Source organism: Condylura cristata, unplaced genomic scaffold (assembly GCF_000260355.1).
Source record: "Condylura cristata isolate star-nosed mole 26May11 unplaced genomic scaffold, ConCri1.0 scaffold00020, whole genome shotgun sequence".
In the NCBI taxonomy this organism is placed as follows: Eukaryota; Metazoa; Chordata; class Mammalia; order Eulipotyphla; family Talpidae; genus Condylura; species Condylura cristata.
In genome coordinates, this window is record NW_004567121.1 from 23,951,331 (window position 1) to 23,971,227 (window position 19,897).

The 19,897-nt window shown below is 50.1% G+C and overlaps 1 protein-coding gene across 1 annotated transcript in view; it reads left to right on the forward strand.

Annotated features, from left to right (window-relative positions):
• The first annotated feature begins 943 nt into the window (after positions 1 to 943).
• Positions 944 to 19,897, forward strand: part of XDH (xanthine dehydrogenase) — a 52,671-nt gene continuing 33,717 nt past the window's right edge. Inside the window, exons 1-9 of the mRNA XM_004686319.2 lie at positions 944 to 1,047; positions 6,620 to 6,677; positions 9,197 to 9,293; positions 10,450 to 10,558; positions 13,656 to 13,782; positions 14,628 to 14,689; positions 17,571 to 17,639; positions 17,937 to 18,023; positions 19,145 to 19,286. Coding sequence (XP_004686376.1) covers positions 1,006 to 1,047; positions 6,620 to 6,677; positions 9,197 to 9,293; positions 10,450 to 10,558; positions 13,656 to 13,782; positions 14,628 to 14,689; positions 17,571 to 17,639; positions 17,937 to 18,023; positions 19,145 to 19,286 — 793 coding nt within the window. The 5' untranslated portion in view covers positions 944 to 1,005. The remainder of the gene's footprint in view (positions 1,048 to 6,619; positions 6,678 to 9,196; positions 9,294 to 10,449; positions 10,559 to 13,655; positions 13,783 to 14,627; positions 14,690 to 17,570; positions 17,640 to 17,936; positions 18,024 to 19,144; positions 19,287 to 19,897) is intronic.

Consider the following 19,897-nt stretch of genomic DNA (forward strand, 5'->3'; position numbering starts at 1 on the left):
GTGGGTCCTTATAAGCTAAAGAAGCTGAGAGAGAATGCTGGGGTGGGGGTGGGTAGGGTGGGCCGTTGGGTATAGATCTATAGAGAGCCCACTGGTGCTCGCGGGGGCAATATGCCTGCATCTTTAGGCCAGGGGCACAATGGACGCAGGACGAGGGAAGGTTCTCAGCTCTGTGTTAGCTTGGCCTGTGCCTATGGGGCACACGTATTTTAACGGAGTTGGGATTTTGCAATATTGTTATGAGCCTTCCCAATAGCATATCAGGGACAACTTAAAAAACCTCAAACACGGTTTGTTATGTTGTTGTGGGGGATACATTTGTAATAGTAATAAATATTTTGGCTCCTTGCAAGTTTACAAAGCTCTTCTAGGTTTATCATTTGTCCCGCAGCCTTCTGCTTCAGCTGAATTTCGTATTTCCGGCATGACGTCTGCGGCCTTTCCCAGCTGAGTTCTGAGGGTGACAGGCTGAGGTCAAGCGCTCAGGCATTTTGCATCCTGTGGCCTCCTTACCCCCGCTGGGAGAAAGCTCCGAGTCTGGGCTGCTGCAGACCTGAAGGGTTAATGACAGGTGGAGACGTGGCCTGAGGCTTGGCTGGCGTGAATCAGCTCCGCTGCTGGGTTTGGCAGAGGCCTTACCCTTCCCTGCTTGCAGCAAGAGGGAGGACGAAGCAGCCTCAGGAGGGCAGTGCCTCAGACCCACGGCCACCTGGCGCCCAGGCGCGCTGGCAGGTATCTGCAGGTGCTTTCCTCTGTGCTCTTTGACACGGGCTTGTGGGTTTGATTTGCTGTGTGTGGTTGTTTTCTTTTCCTTGATTATGCAAACTGGTGGCTTTTGCCAAGAACTCTCCCTTGCCCTGAAGCTCTCAGCAGGTCCTCTCCTATTGGTCCACTTAGTTTCACTTTATTGAGAGGCAGATTTTCAAGTTGCTGAGCAGTGGGGACTGCCAGTGTCTCTCAGGAGCCAGGTGTCTGGAGTGCGAGGACCCTCACCCACCCGTGACAATGACGGCCGATGAGCTGGTTTTCTTTGTGAATGGCAAAAAGGTAAGCAGGAGGTGACCGGTGCTGTGGGCTGTGTGTGGCCATTCTCCCCTCCCCTTGTTGCTTTCTGTCCACTCTTTCTTTTTTTTCTCTCTCCCTTCAGCGGTGTCACTGCATCTGGGGTGACATTGTGTGGGAAGAAGGAAGCCTTCGTGGGGTTAGGACACAGTCAAGATACTCAAGGGGTGAAGGTATATGGAGGAGGGAAGTGAGAAGAGGGGTGTCTGTGACCCCAGAGTCCTTATGCCAACTCCCTGCAGTGGGAGAGACCCTGGCATGATGCTAAGAAGAGGGGTGGGCATGGCTCAAATGAGATTGGAGGTCACCCACCTACCTCTGTTTCATGTTTGATCAGTATATCCTAAGGAAGCAGAAACACATGTTTCTCACTGATATCAGTATATAAGTTGTAAGCAGACTTCGGTGGCGATATTTCACAAATATAATTGTAAAAGCTAATTTGTGTGAGGACACATACTGACATCTTGTGGCAAGACATGATTATTTTTCTTTTCCTAAAGAGCCTACTTTCCTTCGGTAACTTAATTCTACACATAATACTGCAGATCTCTTACTTTGATAAAAAATTTCCCTCTGAATTAACCTCACTGGTGTATGGGGCCTGAGGGGAGGGATGTGGAAATGTGCAAAGGGGACTGGTGACGGGCTGCCAGTCGTTGCAGCCAGCTCCGGGAAGGTGAAATTTTTGCAAATTTTAAAGCGAATGTAAGGAGAGAAGGTGCAGGCTCATCACACATCCTCTGCTTGCCCCACCCCACGCTCTCCTGCTGCGTGTGTGTCTCTGTGGGAGTAAAGGGGACTTGAGAGGGTAAGCAGGCATGCACACTGTAAGTGGCCGCGGGGCGGCCAGAGTGACAGAGTGCCTGTGGAACCCAGAAGAAGGGCACTTTTCTTTATTTTGCTATTTTGGCACGCGTGAGTGGAGAAACTGGGTGATTTTGAGGTAACGTTCAGGAACTAAAATGTAACTTGTAGGACTGCAAACCCATCACTTGCCAGAGTTGTTTGGGTGACTGATAAGGGACCCCATGAGCCCCAAGCTGCTGGACTCAGATTCAGTGGAGTCACTGGGAAGCACCGAGAAAGGGGGCCAGCCACGCTCTTCTGGTTCACAGCTATTTCTCCATTGCAATTTATCTTCAGGACTGACATCTGGCTCCAGACCGAGAGGCAGGGCAAAGCTTGTGTTGCTAGTAAGACTTTTGCATTGAACATGGCAAATAACTGTCTTGCATTCAGCAGTTTCATCACATTTAAGACACAGTCTGTTTTCCAAAGTATTTTATTTATACTGTAGGAAAGCAGTCCTGTACCTCAAAGTCTATGACTTCTACCACTAGTGCTGCAAACTAATGTTACCTTGATAACAAAAATTTTTAAAAAGTGTAGGTAGTAGGATCACACAAAACCCTAATTTCTCTGGAAGCCTCTACAACTGCAAGTTCTGGCTCTAAATAGTGTGAACTAGAAAACGCGTGATCTTTATCATTTATGTACAACCTTCATTATTGTAAATTTAAGGGAAAATGCAGCATACAATAATGCTTGTAATTTAAGGCAGGTAATCTCTTGAGAAACTATGGGAAGTTGGAGAGGTGATATAGAGTGATGAGGTGGAAGTGCAGCTACGAAGCCACCTCTAAGCACTGGAGACTGAGCAAGGACATTCCCAGTCAAGTCGAGGCAGCTGTGAGTAGGTTTGTCCCATTTCTACTCCAAAGGTGATCCGGATATCATGGGATATTACGCAAAGTAGTTACGAAAGAAGTTCTCGGAAATCTGTGACTCCCTCCTCACCAACTGCTTCCTACGCTTCCTGTTTAAGTTGTTCAGGACTCTGTCTTCTTGATGGGGCCCTGGAGGGGGTGTAAGATGCCAGCCAGAAATAACTGGGGGACCCTCTCTGAAGGTCAGGGGCCGTGGTGAACTTTGCCTCCTGTCTTCTGGTGTAGTCAACATGGATGATAAGGGCTGCCCTGGAGTTTGTCCTTGTAATGACGGTCCTTTGCAGGCAGTTCTTGTTTCTCTGGACAATCACTTTCTGTTTTCTGGAGACTGTGGCATGCGGGTAGGGGGCTGGGAAATTCAGCAGGGAGGGTGCCACTGATGGTGTCTGGGAGTGACCCCATGAGTGTGGGGGTCAGTGAGAGAGTGACAGCCTCCCTCCCCCATCTTGGTCAACATTCAGCAAGCTAGTCCCAGCCTGAGTCTATGAGAGATGTATGTTCTGGAGAACTGTGATCTCCCAGGCGTTTGCTGTCAGCGCCTGGGAACTAAATGGAGGGGAGGGTTACGATGAAGCCATGTATTACAAAATGCATTTCACAGAAATGTACCCTTGAGACACTTTTCTCAGATAATCCTAGACCAGTCAGCACAGGGTTGACACATAGAAGGTGGCTAACTTATGTGGATGGAATGAGTGAATGAATATTAAAAGCCCAGAGAAACATGCTAAATAAATTTATTTTTAAGTTATGTATTTTAAAATACTTTTAATTTACAAAGAAAGTTGAATGAAAAATACAAGGAAGTATGAAATAAACTGTACCTATATTTACTATTTTTTAATATTTTGCCACATTATTTTCTCTCTACAAATATATTGTACATATAGAAATGTAGATATAATATTTACACATATTTGTACATGTTCATACATGTCAGCAATAGATATACATAGCTATTTCTATCTATATAGAGAGTGTAAATGTCCATATATACAGATAGATGGATAAATATTTATTTACAATAGAACAATAGAGTTGTATATGTATACACATACATTGTTACAAATACCTAAAAACTTTTCTATATTTATTATGTAATTCATAGAAATACATAAAGCATACATTTTTTTCCTGAGCCATTTGAGAGTGAATTACAGGCAGCAAGCCCTTTACCACTTAAAGTAATAATAAATATATTCTTATGGAATCACAATCTGTAACAATCAAGAACTTTAACATTGGCATAACACTAATTTAGTTAACCTGTAGCTGTTCCGCAACATTATTCCAGTATTCTCATAACTTCATATTCCTGCCCGCACCACAGGGTCCAAAGTCACTGCAGTTGGGTGTGATGTTCTTTAGTCTCCTTGAATCGGAAGAAGCCCTTAGCTTTCCTGGTCTTTTGTGACACTGATGCCTATGGAGAAAACTAGCCAGTACTTTTTTAGAATGTCCTTCATTTAATTGGCATCATGTTTTCTTTTGATTCGATGCAGACTCTATTTTGGGCAGGAATCAGAGAGAAGTGATGTGTCCTTCTCAGGGGACACACAAACATCCCTGTTACTTGTGGGGGTGTAAACTCTGATTGCTTGCTCAGGTGGTGGCCACCAGGCTTCTCCACTGTGGGCTTAACTTTTCCCCTTTGAAGTGAATAAGCAGCCAGTCTGGACTCATGGGTTTTACTTTCATTTAATGGGTTGTAGTCCTGCTCAGTCATTATTTGTTCTGATGCTCAGAGTTTAATCAGAATAATCTCCTTAACCCACTGTTTCCTAGTTCAATTCCCTATAAAGTGCTTTTCTCTTGGAATGCCCACTGGTGTCCTGATGAGAGAGGCAGCCCCATAGCCATCCATTGGAATGACAGTCACTCTCTGTAGGACTTCAAGGGAAGGTGGATCACTTGTGGCTGGGGTGGCAGAGAAAGGGTCTGGTGGCGCAGGAGTTAGGTTTCAGTGCTATCAAGCTATCACCAGCTGCTGCAGCCTGGGTTCAATCCCCGGCCAGGGAGCTGACTCACGTGGTGCAGCAGACCTCTCCTGTCTCTCCACTGCTCCCCTCAGCAGTGTGTTTTAACCAATCTGCCTGTTCTCCTCCCCACTCTGTCTCTGCTGAATCTTACAAACCCCCCTCCCCATCCCCTACTGCTGGCCTATACCCCAGTTCTTATATGCATAAATAAAATAAATCTTAAAAAAAAAGAAAATGTTTAGGGTCTTTTAAAGTTAATATGTGGGTAGAAGAGGAATGGGATGGTCAAAGGCATAGGAAATCAGGAAGTCTAAGTTGTGTTTCCACTTGAGGATGAAGACCAGATTGACAAAGAAGTAGGAGGGAGAGAGGCTGAAAATGCAGATTAGGCATATTGAAGGGACTTGAAAGACAACCTCTAGGATTTGGATTTTGCCTCCAGGACACCCCTTAGGTCTCCGAGCAAAGCGCTGTTGTGATGAGGTCATGCAGGGCTGCAGGACTGGCGGGAGGCGGCGAGCTCGGAGGGTCTTCCTGCCACCTGCGAGGAAGGTGGCGAGGACTTTTATTTTGGATATCTATGATTTCTTCTCCAAGCGGAGGGAAAAAAAGGTTCCTGGGTGAACCTTAAAACCAGGACTTTGAGCTGACTTCTTGGAGTGTAATCATAAAAGAAAAAAAAAATTTTCCACTGTCTTTTAAACTTTATTCAGGAAGTTAATTCTGGTAGAGTCCTGACCTTCTTGTTGACTCTGAGTCAACAAAAAACAACCCCATGGCCTTTTCTAAGTTGCCAAATGCAGTCTCCATTCAGGACTGAAAGGTAAGAGCAGCACGAAAATTCTCATTTAATTGGCACCGAGGTGAGAAGAGCCCCGTGCTCGGGAAGGTTCTGGTGACGGAGATGCACTGTTGCCCCTGCTGCCGTTCCTCGGCCTCTGCGTGGGGAGGCCCAGCCCCTGTCCCTAGTCTTCTTGAGAAGGAGTCCAGTGCCTCCTGGCCAGCTCGCTCTCAGGCATGGCCGACATGAGGCCCTTGGCCAGTTCCTAAACTGTGGGTCAGCCCCCACCCCCAGTTCTTCAGCTTGTGTGGTCAGCCCATCACTAGCTGCGTAGTGGACAGTACACTACATCCCTGCAGTCCCAGCTGGGAAGTAGAAGCCCCCTTCAAAGTTTGAGCTGTGGGCAGAAGCCTCTTCCTCTTTAGGAAGGCGTGGGACTCACAGTAAGGCACCTAAAGGCACCTTAATCACAAATTCCCTCCCTTTATGAAGCTCGGTCATTTTAACATTTTCCCCTGGATGATACATGAGGCATGAGCCAGTTTGCATAGACTTCCTTTGGTGATACGCATGGGGAGCTAGCTTCCGGCTTCTCTACCTGCCTGGGACCCATGCAGGGACCCTAGGTTTGAGATCCCCAACCTTTCAGACACGGGCCAATGCTGTGGGCCATGCAGCCTGTGCAGTACTCTGTGGGAGCCCAGGGCCACTGAGGGCTCTCCGCTGTCACAGGACGGCACTCCTGGGGCAAAGCCAGGGTTCTGCACGCTGCTTCTCTCTGCTCTCCAGGCTCTCAGGTATGTCTGGAAGCCAGAAATGAGAAGACCTGTTTGACCGGAAGGGGACTTTTCCCAGCATGGTGGGTACAGCACCAAATGGCTTGTGATGGGTCCTGGGCTGAACACTCACGTAGAATTTTAGGACCGAAGGATGCCACCGTGCCTGAGTTTGTAGCTGATGTGGTGTTTGGGAAGACAAGCACCATCATTTCCTGATTTATTGAGCACGTTCCCTACAACTTCTTCAGTAAGCCAGGCTTAACTAGATATGTGTTTTTGTCTTCGTAGGTGGTGGAGAAAAATGCGGATCCAGAAACAACCCTCTTGACCTACCTGAGAAGAAAGTGTATCCTGACTTGGCAGGGGGGTGAGGGAGAGGCCCCTTCTCTGGACCTCTGGCACTTTCTAGTGATGGGTGGGGAGGTTGTGAGGTGAGCCCTGGGCCCGGGCTCTGGGGCCTGCCTTTTCGTTGCGGCTCTGTTGCTTAGCAGTTGTGTGAATTGAGAAGTCACTTGAATTGTGTGGGTCTGAAATTCTCAGCCATTGAAGGAAGAATTGTTCCTGAGGCTCTTTGAGTTCTTTTCCAGCTCAAACACTAATAATGGCAAGGTCTAGTCCAGGGCTGTAAAATAAGCTCCAAAGGCCCTCATTGGCCTTGGGCTCTCTGGTCCCCAATCAGCAGGGTGGGGCCTTTCCACGCCTTCCCCAAATGACCTTGCTTAATAGGCAAATGGCCTTCCTAGGAAATGTTTCTAGCTTTTCCACTGGGGAGGGCAAGTCAGGGCGAGGGGTGTTTGTCAGGGCGGGCCTGCCTAAGATGGGCTCAAGTGTGGGCGTGACTCCCGCTGTGGACACTGAGAGGCAGGCAGGGTGATCTCACTGACCCCACAGCAACCCCTTTGATGGAAGAGGTAGCCCGCCCTGCACAAGGGCCTGGTGCTTACCATGTATTCACAAGCTCCGAGCCAAGCACTGAAGTACCCACCATTCTGGAACCTCCGTAGGGGTCCTTGTAGGACAAGGCTCATCCTGACCTCTGTCAACAAGCCCTACTTGTGCCCAGGTCTCCTTCCAGTGGCATATTTTGGGACACCAAAGGACTGTTTCCCCGCCCGCAGAAGCCAACCTGGAGTCCACGTCACTCTGCTGGTTTGCTCCCTTCCCGCCAGAGAGTGGCTGTTTCTGGTGTGTTTTGTCCTGACTTTTGACCCGAGGAGGCAGGGCAGGAGCTTCAAGCCCATGGACCTGGTGGCTGCTTTGTGGATGTGTCACTCAGTAGAATCAGGGAACGGTCTGGCTCTCCATTTCCAACCTGCCTACCTGGGAGGCCTGGGAGGAGAGACTCATTCTCAGGCTCTTAATAACCAACTTGTTTACCAATAGTTTCTGAATGTCTCAGAAATTCCTAATCCTAGCAATTGACTTGTTTAAAGGTCAAACCTCAAATGAAATCCAAAACTAAAAGTGGGCACGTAGGACATTCCATGGCTTCTTGAATCCTGTGCTGGGAGTTGAGTAAGACTTCCAGAAGCCTCCCCGGGCTGGGAGAACCTGCTCAACTTCCAGCTGTTACCATTTGCCGGACTTCATCTGCCCCTAGAGTTGTTCATGTTACCATATGGGTTGTTGTGTTAAATTTGCAGAGAAATAGTAGATTTCTTTTTCTTTTTTTTCTTTTTTTAAAGATTTATTTATTTGTACATACAGAACTGGGGTACAGGCCAGGGGCTCAGGTGCGGCGAGAGGCTTCACCAGAGACAGAACAGGGAGCAGAACAGGCAGATTGATAAATTACACTGCTGACGGGAGCAGCGGGCGGGTCAGGAGAGGTCTGCCACGCCATGTGGTCACATCCGGAGCAGGCGGGAATTGAACTCATGTGGAAGTGGCTTTAGCTTCTTAGTGCACCACCAGGGAGGGCCAGAGAAATAGTAGATTTAACTGCCCCAACTGCTGGCCAAATTACTGAGAGGTGAAGTGTGTCCATGGGTGTAAGTGCTTTTTAAGCATACGTTTCTATACCATTGTGGTCAGTAATTTCATCTTGAAAATGAGGGAAGTGACCAGTGACAACGACCTCTGTCTTCAGCCGGTAGCTGCATGGCTTGGAGACCTGCAGGCTGAGGAGAAAGCAGCAACGGAGCTGGTCATCTCAGGGAAGGGGCCACCATGCTCACTCTCAAGTAACCCACTCAGCGAGCACTTGCCCAGCACAAAGGGTCAGATTCCTTTTCCTGCAGCTATGTGAAAGAAGGCTCCGGTGTTGGTCCCTGGCTCAAAAATGTCTTCATTTTCATTTCCACTGGCACATTCTATAGGCTGGATAGTCAAAGGTTGTCGATCCAGCCTTAATTTTGACCCAGGATCTTATTAGTCTGAGATGGTCGGGTGTGAGGGGTGGGGGGTGGGGAGCTGACTTAGCAAATCCCAGAGCAGGTGAAAGCCTCACTCCGGCGACAGAGGTCATTGTGTGCAGGGGTGAGGTGGGGCTGCCCCTGTTCAGTGTGTGCAGTGCCTGATTCATCAGCCCATGAGACCAAGGGGCCAGTGAGACTGCCTGAGGACCCCTCCCCAGGAAAGGTGTCCAGGACTGGAGAGCAGAACTTCAGTCCCAGGGGCTGGTGCTTGGGAGCTGTCTAAGGGGACCCATGCCTCTCCCATCTGCACAGTGGAGATGGCCCCACTCCCTGCCTCCCTGGGGTGCAGGGCAGCCTCTCACATAAGGAGGCATGTGGGTCCGTTGCTGCCCGGCTGAGGGACCTGCACTGTCAGGGGAGGTGCTCCTTGCAGCTCAGTCCAAGACTCCCCAGGAGGCCAGGGAGACCCTTTCTGTGAGTTCACACTCCTTAACCCTTGGCCATGCAGTGGGCCTCAGTGGCACCAAGCTGGGCTGCGGAGAAGGGGGCTGTGGGGCTTGCACGGTGATGATTTCCAAGTATGACGTTTTCCAGAACAAGATCGTGTATCCTTTGCTGCTGGCTGACTGGTCACTTGGGGACTACGTGGCCGGGCTTAGCGTGTGAGCGAGGGAATAAGTATGTGTGTGCCACATCGGACCTTCATGACATCCAGGCTCAATCTTACATCCCATGAGATGCTTCACCAGGTCTCCAGTGCATCCCAGCCGAAGCCCAGTGTCTCCACATTGCTCTGGAGGCCGTTCACGACACACCCCACCTTTTCTCCCAGTTTTCTTTCTCTGCATGGGCACAGTCCACCATTTATGCAGCGATAATTGTGTGCTTCTAATGCTCATTTTGAGGTCTTTGCACAAGCCATTTCCCAAGTCTTGAATGTCTTTTCTTCTAGGACTTTTCTACCTGGCTAATTTTTATTCTCCCTTTAGGACAAAGCAAATACCACCCCTCTGGGAGCCTTCTTTGACCTCCCAAGCTTAGATTGGGTGCCCCTTGCCTGTGTTGGCCCCATAGTGCTCTACGCTCTTGCCAGAAGATATTTAAATTGCATTTTCATACTGGCTTCTGTTTTCCTGGATGGACCACAAGCTATTAAAGCACTGAGATTTCATTTTATTCACCTTTATTTCCTCAATCCCTAGCAGGGTTCCTGGCATGTGGCTTGCACAAAAACTGATGTTGATGGCCTAAGTGAATGAGTGATGAATAAAGGAGTGGAAGTGAGGAAACTCCGTCTGTGGGGATGGTACCCCATGTATCCAGGGACACCGCCCTCCCCCCACACACAGAGGAATGGGAGGCATCAGTGAAAGCAGGGAAGCAAAAGTGATAGGAGGTTCTGAAATTGAAGAGGCTAAGGTCGGACCCTGTGGGAAGAGGTGCACCTGTTGGGTCTGGAACCTGCTAGAAACTCTTGACTCAGCCTCCAGGGTAAGGTCAAGTAGGAGGTGGCTGATAATGACCTGAGTCCAGCTAGAAGACCCAAGGTACACTGATGCCTGCAGGGCCTCGAGCCTCACCTGGGGGGTGCTCTTCCTTTGTCCCTAGCCCAGACTCCTGGGTGGAGAGGTGAAGATACCTGTAGAAGAGTTAGAATATAAACTAGAGTGAAAGAACACAGCACCCAGAAGTCTCCCACACCCTGCACTCAGGTTGGCTCTGATACCCTGGTCAATGGAATGACCTTAATCTGGGGTTCAGCCACTTTTCTGCCAATGCCTGCCTGGCCCCCATCTGCTCCTTGCACCAAGTTGCCGTGACGACTGTGGAGGGAATAGGAAACACCAAGACCAGGCTGCATCCTGTGCAGGTAAGCAGGGAAGGGGACTCAGACCAAGGCTCAGACTCTGCGGGTTGTTGGGGGCTGGGCAGCCCTGCCTGGGCAATGGAGGCCTTGAGACACGGCCCCAGCCCCTTCCCCTCAGTGCTTTGAAGGGGAAAGAGTTGGTGCCCAAGCCCAGAGTTCCATCCTGTGGTCCACTTGAATCAGGGGCCTGGGCAGTCCAGCTGCACAGAACTGGAGGGGAAAGGTGGAAGCTCCTCATCTTGGGCCACAATGTCCTTAGCCCTCTGCCCTCAAGCTTCTAAGTGCTCTGTGTTCTGGATAAAAGCCCACCTACTCCTTGCTCTCCCTCAAATGGCAATTCCATTGTATCCTTTGCCTCCTACCTACAGACATGTAAAAGTAGGTGGTGAGGCCTCCACCCTCATTAAAATAGTGGTTAGCAAGGGCTAGAGAAGAGAACAGTGACACGTGAGTGTCCAGCTAAGCCCTGATGGTATCAGGCCAGCTGGGAATGAATGAAACTGGCAACGCTTTGGGGAGTGGAGGGGCTTGTGGAATCAGAACATTCTTAGGCAATGTGGGATGGAGCCCACTAGGGAGCAGAGCACCTTGGGAAGGAAAGGCCAGGGCTACCCCGTGGCTGGAGGTCTCGGGAGATCATAATCGCAGGAGGTGCCAGAGCCAAGCCCAGGCCTGACTCCTCCCTTGGCCACTTGCTGTCCAGGCCCACCTTCCCTTGGAGCGGGGCCTCTGGTTGAGCCAGCTGCTGGTGCTCCCTGGGCATAGAGCCTCACAGTGATGTGAGGCCAGAGTGGGGTGGGGTGACATTGCATCACTAGGATGTCATTTCTTAGGTAAGGAAAGGGGATGTTATGAAACTTGTCCAACCTGCAAGAGATGTGAGAGGGTTAATTTAGGGTTGGTCATTTTCTTCAAAATAATTATATGACAGAAAGAATGAACAGTTTAACCACAGAGATCATGTCTGAACAGTTGGGCAAAACCCTCCCTTTCTGGTGGCACAGACCCTTCCCCCCAATGTTCCTAATTTGACTCCGGGCTGTAGAACCTGCTTCCGTGGCTTCTCCACTGATGGTGGCTCTTGGCTCCTCTGACGCTTGCTTCTCTCTCTGGTGGTGCCTCTGGCGCGCCTCCCTACTCTCCCCAGAGCCCAGCTCTCTGGCCCTGTTCCTTCCTTTGCCCATCTTCACACTCTTCCCTGACACTTGAATCCACATGCAAGTGGCACTTGCATGTAGCCTTTGGCTTTGGCCTCTCAGAGGTGAGCTGAGCATTTCCAGTTGCCAACTTGACATCACTGTATGGTCACCAAATATCAAACTCAACAAAGTCTAATGTTTTGGTTTACTTTTTTCTCCTCTTGTCTTCCTCCTTCTGAGTCAATGGGAAAAACATCCGCCTAATTGCTCAAGACAGAAATCTGGGAGTCACCTTTGACTTTTTCTCTCACCTAGTACAACTAATCCATCCAGAGGAAGTGCCTCTTCTACCTCCAAGCCCGGCAACCAATGGCCACATCCTCTCAGCTTCCCAACTCCATCGCGTGGCCCACTAAACGGTGCTCCAACCACATCACCTCTTGCCTGGACCACTCCAGTGTCCTGGAGTGTCCAGTGACCACTCCAGTGTCCAGTGTCCTCCCTGTGCTCTTGCTACTGTGAATCTCATTTCCCAACCAACAGCTAGAGTGATTCTTTAAAAACATAGATGGCAGGTCCTGTTGTAAGTCCCTGAGGACTTCCCGTCACATGTAGGATGGAAATCCAGGTCCTGCCCTGGATTCTGAGTGGCCTTCCTAGGAGGCTCCTCGTCCCACAAGGTTTCACCCTCACTGACCTTTTAGCAACCCCAGCTCAGCAGGCTTTTGTACCTGCTGTGCTCAGAGGGTTTGCACCTGCTCTTCCCTCTTCCTGGAACACACCTTTCCCTACTCTGAATCACATTATTACAGTCAACTTCATGATTACCTTTTCAGAGTCACTGTTTCTGCTCACTCTACGTGGCCATGCATCGCTCTGAGTGAGGTCACCATGCACTAATTCTCTACAGAGCACTGACCCCCACCTGGAACTTTCTTGTCTGCTTTTGTCAGAATTTTCCCTACAGGACTTGAGCTTCACGAGACTCGTGAGGTTCTTCTTCCTGGCTCCGTCCCCACTGTCTTTACCTTGCCTGGCACATAGAGGTTCTCGGTAAATATTTGCAAAGTGAATGAATACATAATACTGTCAATTAGAAAAAAATCTCTTCATTATAGTGTTGATGAAAAAATTATTCTGGCCTGGCATCGATCCAAACACATTACTTGAGGCCTGGCCTTCTTATGCACTGTTGCACTTAACACTGGCAGTTTCCAAGAAGCTGTAAGTGAGGACTCACTGTAAATGCTAGGCCTGGGGACATGATATTCTAGCAAATTTATTTAATGTAAGAAGGAACAATAATTTGAATAAAGGAGTCTCCCGGTAACAAAAATCTTGCAGGCATGAATGAAAATTCTGTAACATTCATTGCATAGTAATTCCTTATGACACCTATCTCAATTCTTATGTCCTCACTGGACTTCATACATTGCCTTCATCTAAGAATACATGATATTCTAGATTGGAATAAAATATATCCAGTAGCTCTTACATGCTGCTTGATTTTGGATTGTGTGGTAGCTTGGAGAAAGGAATATGACCCAGCTCTTACATCACCATGTGCCATCTTGGGTGAATGTTTTGAGTCTCCAGTCCTATGTATTCTGCTTTTCAGTGAAAGGAATGAGGGCAAGAAGCCCTTACTGACCCCAAGAGTTGCTGTTCTTTGAAGGGACCTTCCTATTAGGAACGACATTGGTTACCTGCCTGCTGTATGTGAGGTATAATATTAAGTTGCAACTTATTGGATTCATCATCTCTTGGAACCTCGCTATAGTTCTAGATATAAGTACAAGTTGGGGCCTCGTGAGGACGCAGAAACTTGGCTCAGGGGAGCTAGGTGACCTGGCTCTGGGGTTTGACTGGGACTGCACTGTCACCAGAGACTGGCTTCCGTGCACCATGGGGGTGCCTGAGATGGGCTCTGCCATCGCAGGTGTCTCTGTCGTCTGTTTTAGGAGCGAATCGCCAAAAGCCACGGCTCTCAGTGTGGCTTCTGCACCCCTGGCATCGTCATGAGCATGTACACGCTGCTTCGGAACCAGCCTGAGCCCAGCATGGAGGAGATCGAGGACGCCTTCCAAGGTATGAGTGGTGGGCACAGCCTTGGGGGCAGAGTGGCAGACGGGGCTTCGCTGAGGTCAGGGCAGGGCTGGAGGGGAAGCCAGAACGGGCTAGGTGTTCTCTGGAGGAAAATCCCAGGCCACCCCGGCGGGCTGGCTCAGTTCTGCTGCAATGTCAGTCCTCTCTGTGCTTGGAGAACACTGATGGTTTGGAGGCCTCCTAGGGTTCCCTTGCCTTGGCTCCCCAGGCGTTTTCCTTCCCCCAGTGCTGGGTGGGGAAGGATGGGTGGCTGGTGCAGCAGGAGATCCTTTGGAAACTCCACAGAGACTGGTGACATGTCTCCTTCCTCTCAGCTTTCACCAGCACAGCAAAGGCCACCATGAGGAAGGGGGTCACGAGTCTGAGCGTGGGGCAGGAATGAACCTGGACCTGGTTGGTGTCTGTTCCTCTGAGTTGAACAGAAAAGGCTCCCTGGCCATCCCCCACTTATTCAGTCAGTTATATTTGGGTCCTGCCGATGTCAGCACTATGGAGGGCACAGGGGACTCTGCTGAAAGGATCACCCCGTGCTCAAGGAATTCACTCGTAGGGAAAGAGAGTTTATAACGTGGCTTAAAAGCTCACTGCTCAAGCTATGACGAGACGCCCTGGGGGCCCTGAGGCCGGCCACCTGTTTCAGCATCTAGGAAGACTTTCTGGAAGGAGTGATAGATGTTCTGAAGTCAAGAATAAAGGGAGGAAGGAGACATTGAGGCACAGGAAGTAGAAGGTGCAAACGGAGCATCTCGCTGAGCCAGAGGGGAGCCACCGCCCCTCATCTACCCCGGGGCCTGCACTCACATGGCCGTTTTCCCTCTCACCCCCAGGAAACCTGTGCCGCTGCACCGGCTACAGGCCCATCCTCCAGGGCTTCCGGACCTTCGCCAGGGTAAGGGGGCTCAGGACATCGGCCCTGCTCCTAGAGCTGCAGCACCGGAGTCACAACTGGGAGGGTGCCAGGTGCCTTTGGGTTACAGAGAAGAAAGACAAGGAGTCGATTGGTAGCTCTTCCCGCAGCAGGTACCTGGCACTGCGGTGGCTTCTTTTCGGGAACTTGCCTTCCAGGAAAGGCCTGAAGAGCCAGTTTCTGAAAGAGCATGTTTCCCAAGAGCTGTCTTCCTCCAGGACAGCTGACTTGGCAGCTTGCCTTGGAAACTGGCACGTTCAGCCGCGGCTCAGGCAGCATCATAACAACCCAGCCCGACTTGGCACTCACGTCCCTCCTGCTTCCCTTTCCCGGCTGCCTCCTGCAGTTGGCATTCTGCTGGGCTTACGAAACTGTTAATTAGATCTCCAGTCAGTGTGATTCCCTGCAGTGTTCGTGGAACTCTGGGTGAGAAACCGCAGCTGGAGCGTGCTGTATTGGCTGTATAAACAGACGTGTACCTGCCGTCCGCAGGCATGAAGGAGGCTGGCCACTCCTTTTTTTGCCTTAATGTCCCTAAATTTTATCCGAGTCCTCCACTGGGCTAATCCTGACATCAATCAAAAGGTCTCATCTTAATTAGATTTGGGTTTGGGTGAGAGTCACAGAGCCCGGCTCACTGACCTTTAGGGACATTGAGGAGTGAGTGTGTCTACTTCACCCCAAAGGACCCGAGATGGGTCTGTAAAGATACTTCACCCTGGCAAATGCGGTTGATCATGAGGTGCTAGGAGGTGTGGGTTGAATGGAAGTGATTGAAAGTTCACATTTGGAGTCTCTGCAGATGTGGGTTCAAATCCCATCTCCTCATGTAATGGATGCATGACCTTGAACAAATGTCCTTGTTATAAAATGGGGATTTTTATATATGTATATAATATATATAATATACATATAATATATAACATATATGTTATATATATTATATACATATAATACACATAATATATAATATATATGATATGTATAATATATATTATATATAATGTGTATTATGTGTATTGTATGTATATGATATATAACATATATGTCACATATATTTTATATATAATATATGTTATATATTAGATGTATATAACATATAATATGTATATAATATATATTATATGTATATAATACATGCATTATATATATAATATGTTATATATATTATATACATATTACAATCATATAATAGTTTATTTTTACATCATTTTGTGCATTTTTCTATCTCAGTTGCAATCTCCTTGGGCTTCCCATCACCAAATCACCCTGTGCCATCACCATAGTCCAGTGCATTTCCCTCCAAAATGGGGATTTTTTTTAAAAAAAGATTTATTTATGCTTACAGAACTCTGGTACAGGCCAGAGGTGTGGTGAGTGAGAGGATTCACCAGAGACAGAGTGGAGAGAAGAACAGGCAGATGTACTGAAACACTGCTGAGGGGAGCAGCGGGCGGGTCAGGAGAGGTCTGCCATGCCATGTGGGTCAGCTCCCTGGCCAGGGATCGAAATTGTGCTGCAGTGGCTTCTGAGAGCTTCGTAGCACAGAGCTTTAACCTGTTGTGCCACCAGAGAGGGCCCTAAAATGGTGATTTTAATAATACCTATGCTACAATGTTTGTGGCAAGAACTTCTTACAAAGCCCACAGAACTTTATAAAGCACATCTCAACTATTCAATAAAGCAGAAATATAAATTAAGCTGAAATTTTTATTCCATTACTCAAAACTTGTGCTTCATAAATTGCTCAGACTTCTCTGAGAACCAGAGATGGTTCATCTTGCCCATAAAATTATTTCATAAGAGATTTTTTTCTCAGCGATGCCATCTTGCCAGGCCAAGAGTTCTTTAGAAAGAGGTGACTCTCTTTGAGCATCTTGTGATCAGAGTCTGGCAAGTCTTTAGAATATAGTTGACAGTGATGCTCCTTCCCAGGGTCAGAGTCTTGTGACCATAGACATGGTCTTGCTGGGTGGCAATCCTTCCATCCAGTGTGGGCCAGGGTTGAGCAGAGCAGAGCTGAGTGCTCGCCACCCCCATAACCTCCAGTTTCTGCTTTTCTAGTGTGCCCTGGATGGTCCCTGGGAGTTTGCTTCCTTTTGTTTCTAGCACAGCTCCAGATTTTGGGGTGTTTCCTGAGGTCTTGAGTTGATGCTCTGGCCTCTGAGCAGCTCAGTCAGCCAACAGACTCCCTCAGTGTCTGGTTCAGGGGTGCCATTGGGCACTAAGCTGTGCCCTGCCCCTGGTTCCCTGAGCCAGTGCCATTCCCAGAGGTGATGGATGCTCAGGCCCATATGCAGAACACGCCACCGTGAGGGATGGGAAGTGGTGGCTCTCTGGTGAGGCCGTCAGGCCTGCTGGCCAATTATCTGGACCCGGCTCTGGTCTTGGCAGGAGGCCACAGAGACCCCAGCTGGGAGGTGCCCAGCCAGGCCCCATAGAACTTGACTGAGTAGGCAGGAGAGGCTCTTGAGTGCTGAGCGGGCCAACGGGAGCAACTGAAGGCAGGACAGGGGCACAAGGGTATGTTTTGCTAAAGGAAGGCCTAGCTTTTATGGAGAAGTTTTCTTAAAATTAAATTTCCCTGCTGCTTCCAGGATGTTCACTTGTTTCTCCACGAGTTATTTCATCTACATTTCACTTAATGATTCCTGAGTAATTAAACCAAGTGAGAAAACGTCATTAGAGCAGAGGCCTCACCTCTACCTGGGGGCAGGCGGGGGCAGCTGGGGGACCGGCTGTTTCTGTGGGTCTGGGCTGGGTGTCAGATCTGGATGTCACGGGGTGTTCATGATCCAGGTTCTTTAGCTCCTGGGACATGTCACTGGAAATATTTTTGTGCGAATGTTGGTCATCTCTCTAGGATGGTGGATGCTGTGGTGGAAATGGGAGCAACCCAAACTGCTGCATGAACCAGAAGAAGGAGGACACGGTACGTGGCTCTTCTCTGCCTGGGAGCCCAGGAGCCGAGCGCAGGCCCGAGCGCCGTGAGCTCCCTGCGCTCAGGGTGGAGGCCGAGGCAGAGGCAGTTCCCTCCAGGGAGGAGGCGGGGACTGTGCACAGAAGCCTGTGGGCCACCGGCCGTCCTCCTTGTCCCAGCTGCCCACAGCAGCTGCCCGCCGCCGGCCTGCTGTGGGGCGGAAACCAGCTGGCCGGATCGAGGGCTGGTTGGGCCCACAGCGTTCTCGGGTGGAGATGATGCACCGTCCGTCTGTTCCCTTCCCCACAGATCACTCTCTCGCCATCTTTATTCAACCCAGAGGAGTTCATGCCCTTGGATCCCACCCAGGAGCCCATCTTCCCCCCAGAGTTGCTGGTAGGTGATGCCCTGGGGAGGGACACAGCCAAGTCTCTGTGCTGTGAGCCCTGGAAACCTGCTTTATTTCATACCCACCGGGACCTGGCGTCCTCCTGGTCTGTTAGGGTTCAACCTGCACTTCCCTTCCTTTCTCTCCCACCCAGTGGTTGAGTCTCTCCATCAGGCCCTCCTCCAGGGGCCCAAACCTCTCTTTCTCTCCCCTGAGCCTCAGAGGACAGGGACGCAGTGAACTATAACAGAGACCCTGAGGTATTTGCTGACCTCCTGGCTAAATCGAATGTAGACACCCCAAAGCCACCCTTCCCCTCACTGTAGCAGCCTGTTTATTCAAAAGCGAGAGCTGTGTTCACAGGAGGCGACCCGACCTTGCAGGTCTGTGTGAGGCCCTCACTCCTATATTCGTACCTTGGCGATTCTGCTTTCTCTCCAACATTGTGGCGGGGCAAGAATCAAGCCCCTCAGCCTCCGAGGGCAGGCTTCTCAGCTGTGGGGACACCGGGCACGTGAAGACCGCCTTCGCACGCCACAGGCCAGGGGGGCGCTTCATAGCAGACTGCTGCAGCTCTATCTCTAGATGGTGAAAGCTTGAACACTCAATTTGCTTTGGGATTTTCTCTCCCAGCCCATCCAGTGTCACCCGTCACACACTAAGGGCTACCTTCTGTCCAGTTCCCTTGAGACACCCCTTCCCTCACCGCCTCGCCCCCACCCGGCCCTGGCCACTGCACCTCCTGGAGTCAGTGGGGCTGGGATCGGGTGGGGTTTCCTGTCAAAGAACCTGGACTTCTGGTCAGGACAGCTCAGGTCGCTTGTGGCGGTGACCTTCATCAGGTCCCATAACCTCGATCCTCAGGCTCCTCATTTGCTCATAAGAAACGAGGCTGCTAGCACCATCTCTACCAGGGTTTTCCGAAGACTACGTGTGGCCATGCTGTATCAGCCACATTGCAGTTCCTACCTCAGGACAGAGGTTCCCCTCACTCTGGCCTGACCATGCGCTTTCATTCTGAATCCACTACTAAATCAGTAGAAGAGTTGATCCCATGCTGGACTTAAAGCAGTTTATCGGGGAGCGACGTGGGAAGGAGACAGGACAGTGAGCAAACTGTCTTTTCCAGAGGCTGAAAGACACTCCTCAGAAGCAGCTATGCTTTAAAGGGGAGCGAGTGACCTGGATCCAGGTTCCCACGCTGAAGGAGCTGCTGGAACTCAAAGCGCAGCACCCCGAGGCCAAGCTGGTTGTGGGGAACACAGAGATCGGTAAGAGCTGGGAGGCTCTGGCCTGTGGGAGCCTGGGGGCCCCCTGGGGGCCCTGACAATTGATACCCTGCAAAGACCCCTGACTTTGGAGTCACAGAGACTCGGTGCAATCCTGTCAGCTGTGTGAACTCAGAAAAGTCTCCTCTGGTGAGGGGACATGACAGGATTTTAAACAGCCAGGCTTGGGGAGCCCCCTGGCTCTGGTACGAGAAGGAGCCCCTGAGCCCCGGTTTGGTGGGATCTGCAGCCACAGAGAGAGGCCTGGCATCTGGCAGAGCCCGGAGCTGGCCTGCTCTTATGAGCACAGTTATGGCCCGGACCCCCAGCTCACCTTTGACTCTGAGAGCTGCCTCAGGTGATGTGCTCCCGATGGCCCTTGTTGTCATGGCCTAACAGTCCAGGGAGCATGAGTCACAGGGGAGAGGACCCTCTCATATGTGACATGTTTCTCATCATGATCATACAATATCCTGGACCCAGGTAGAGTTCCAGAGGAAGGAATTCAGCAGATTTCTAAAGCTCCTACTCAGAAATTACTTCAGACCACGCTGTGAGCTCTGCCCCCTCCTGCTTGGCCCACCCGGGGCAGGGGCAGCTGGTGGGTGGGGGTG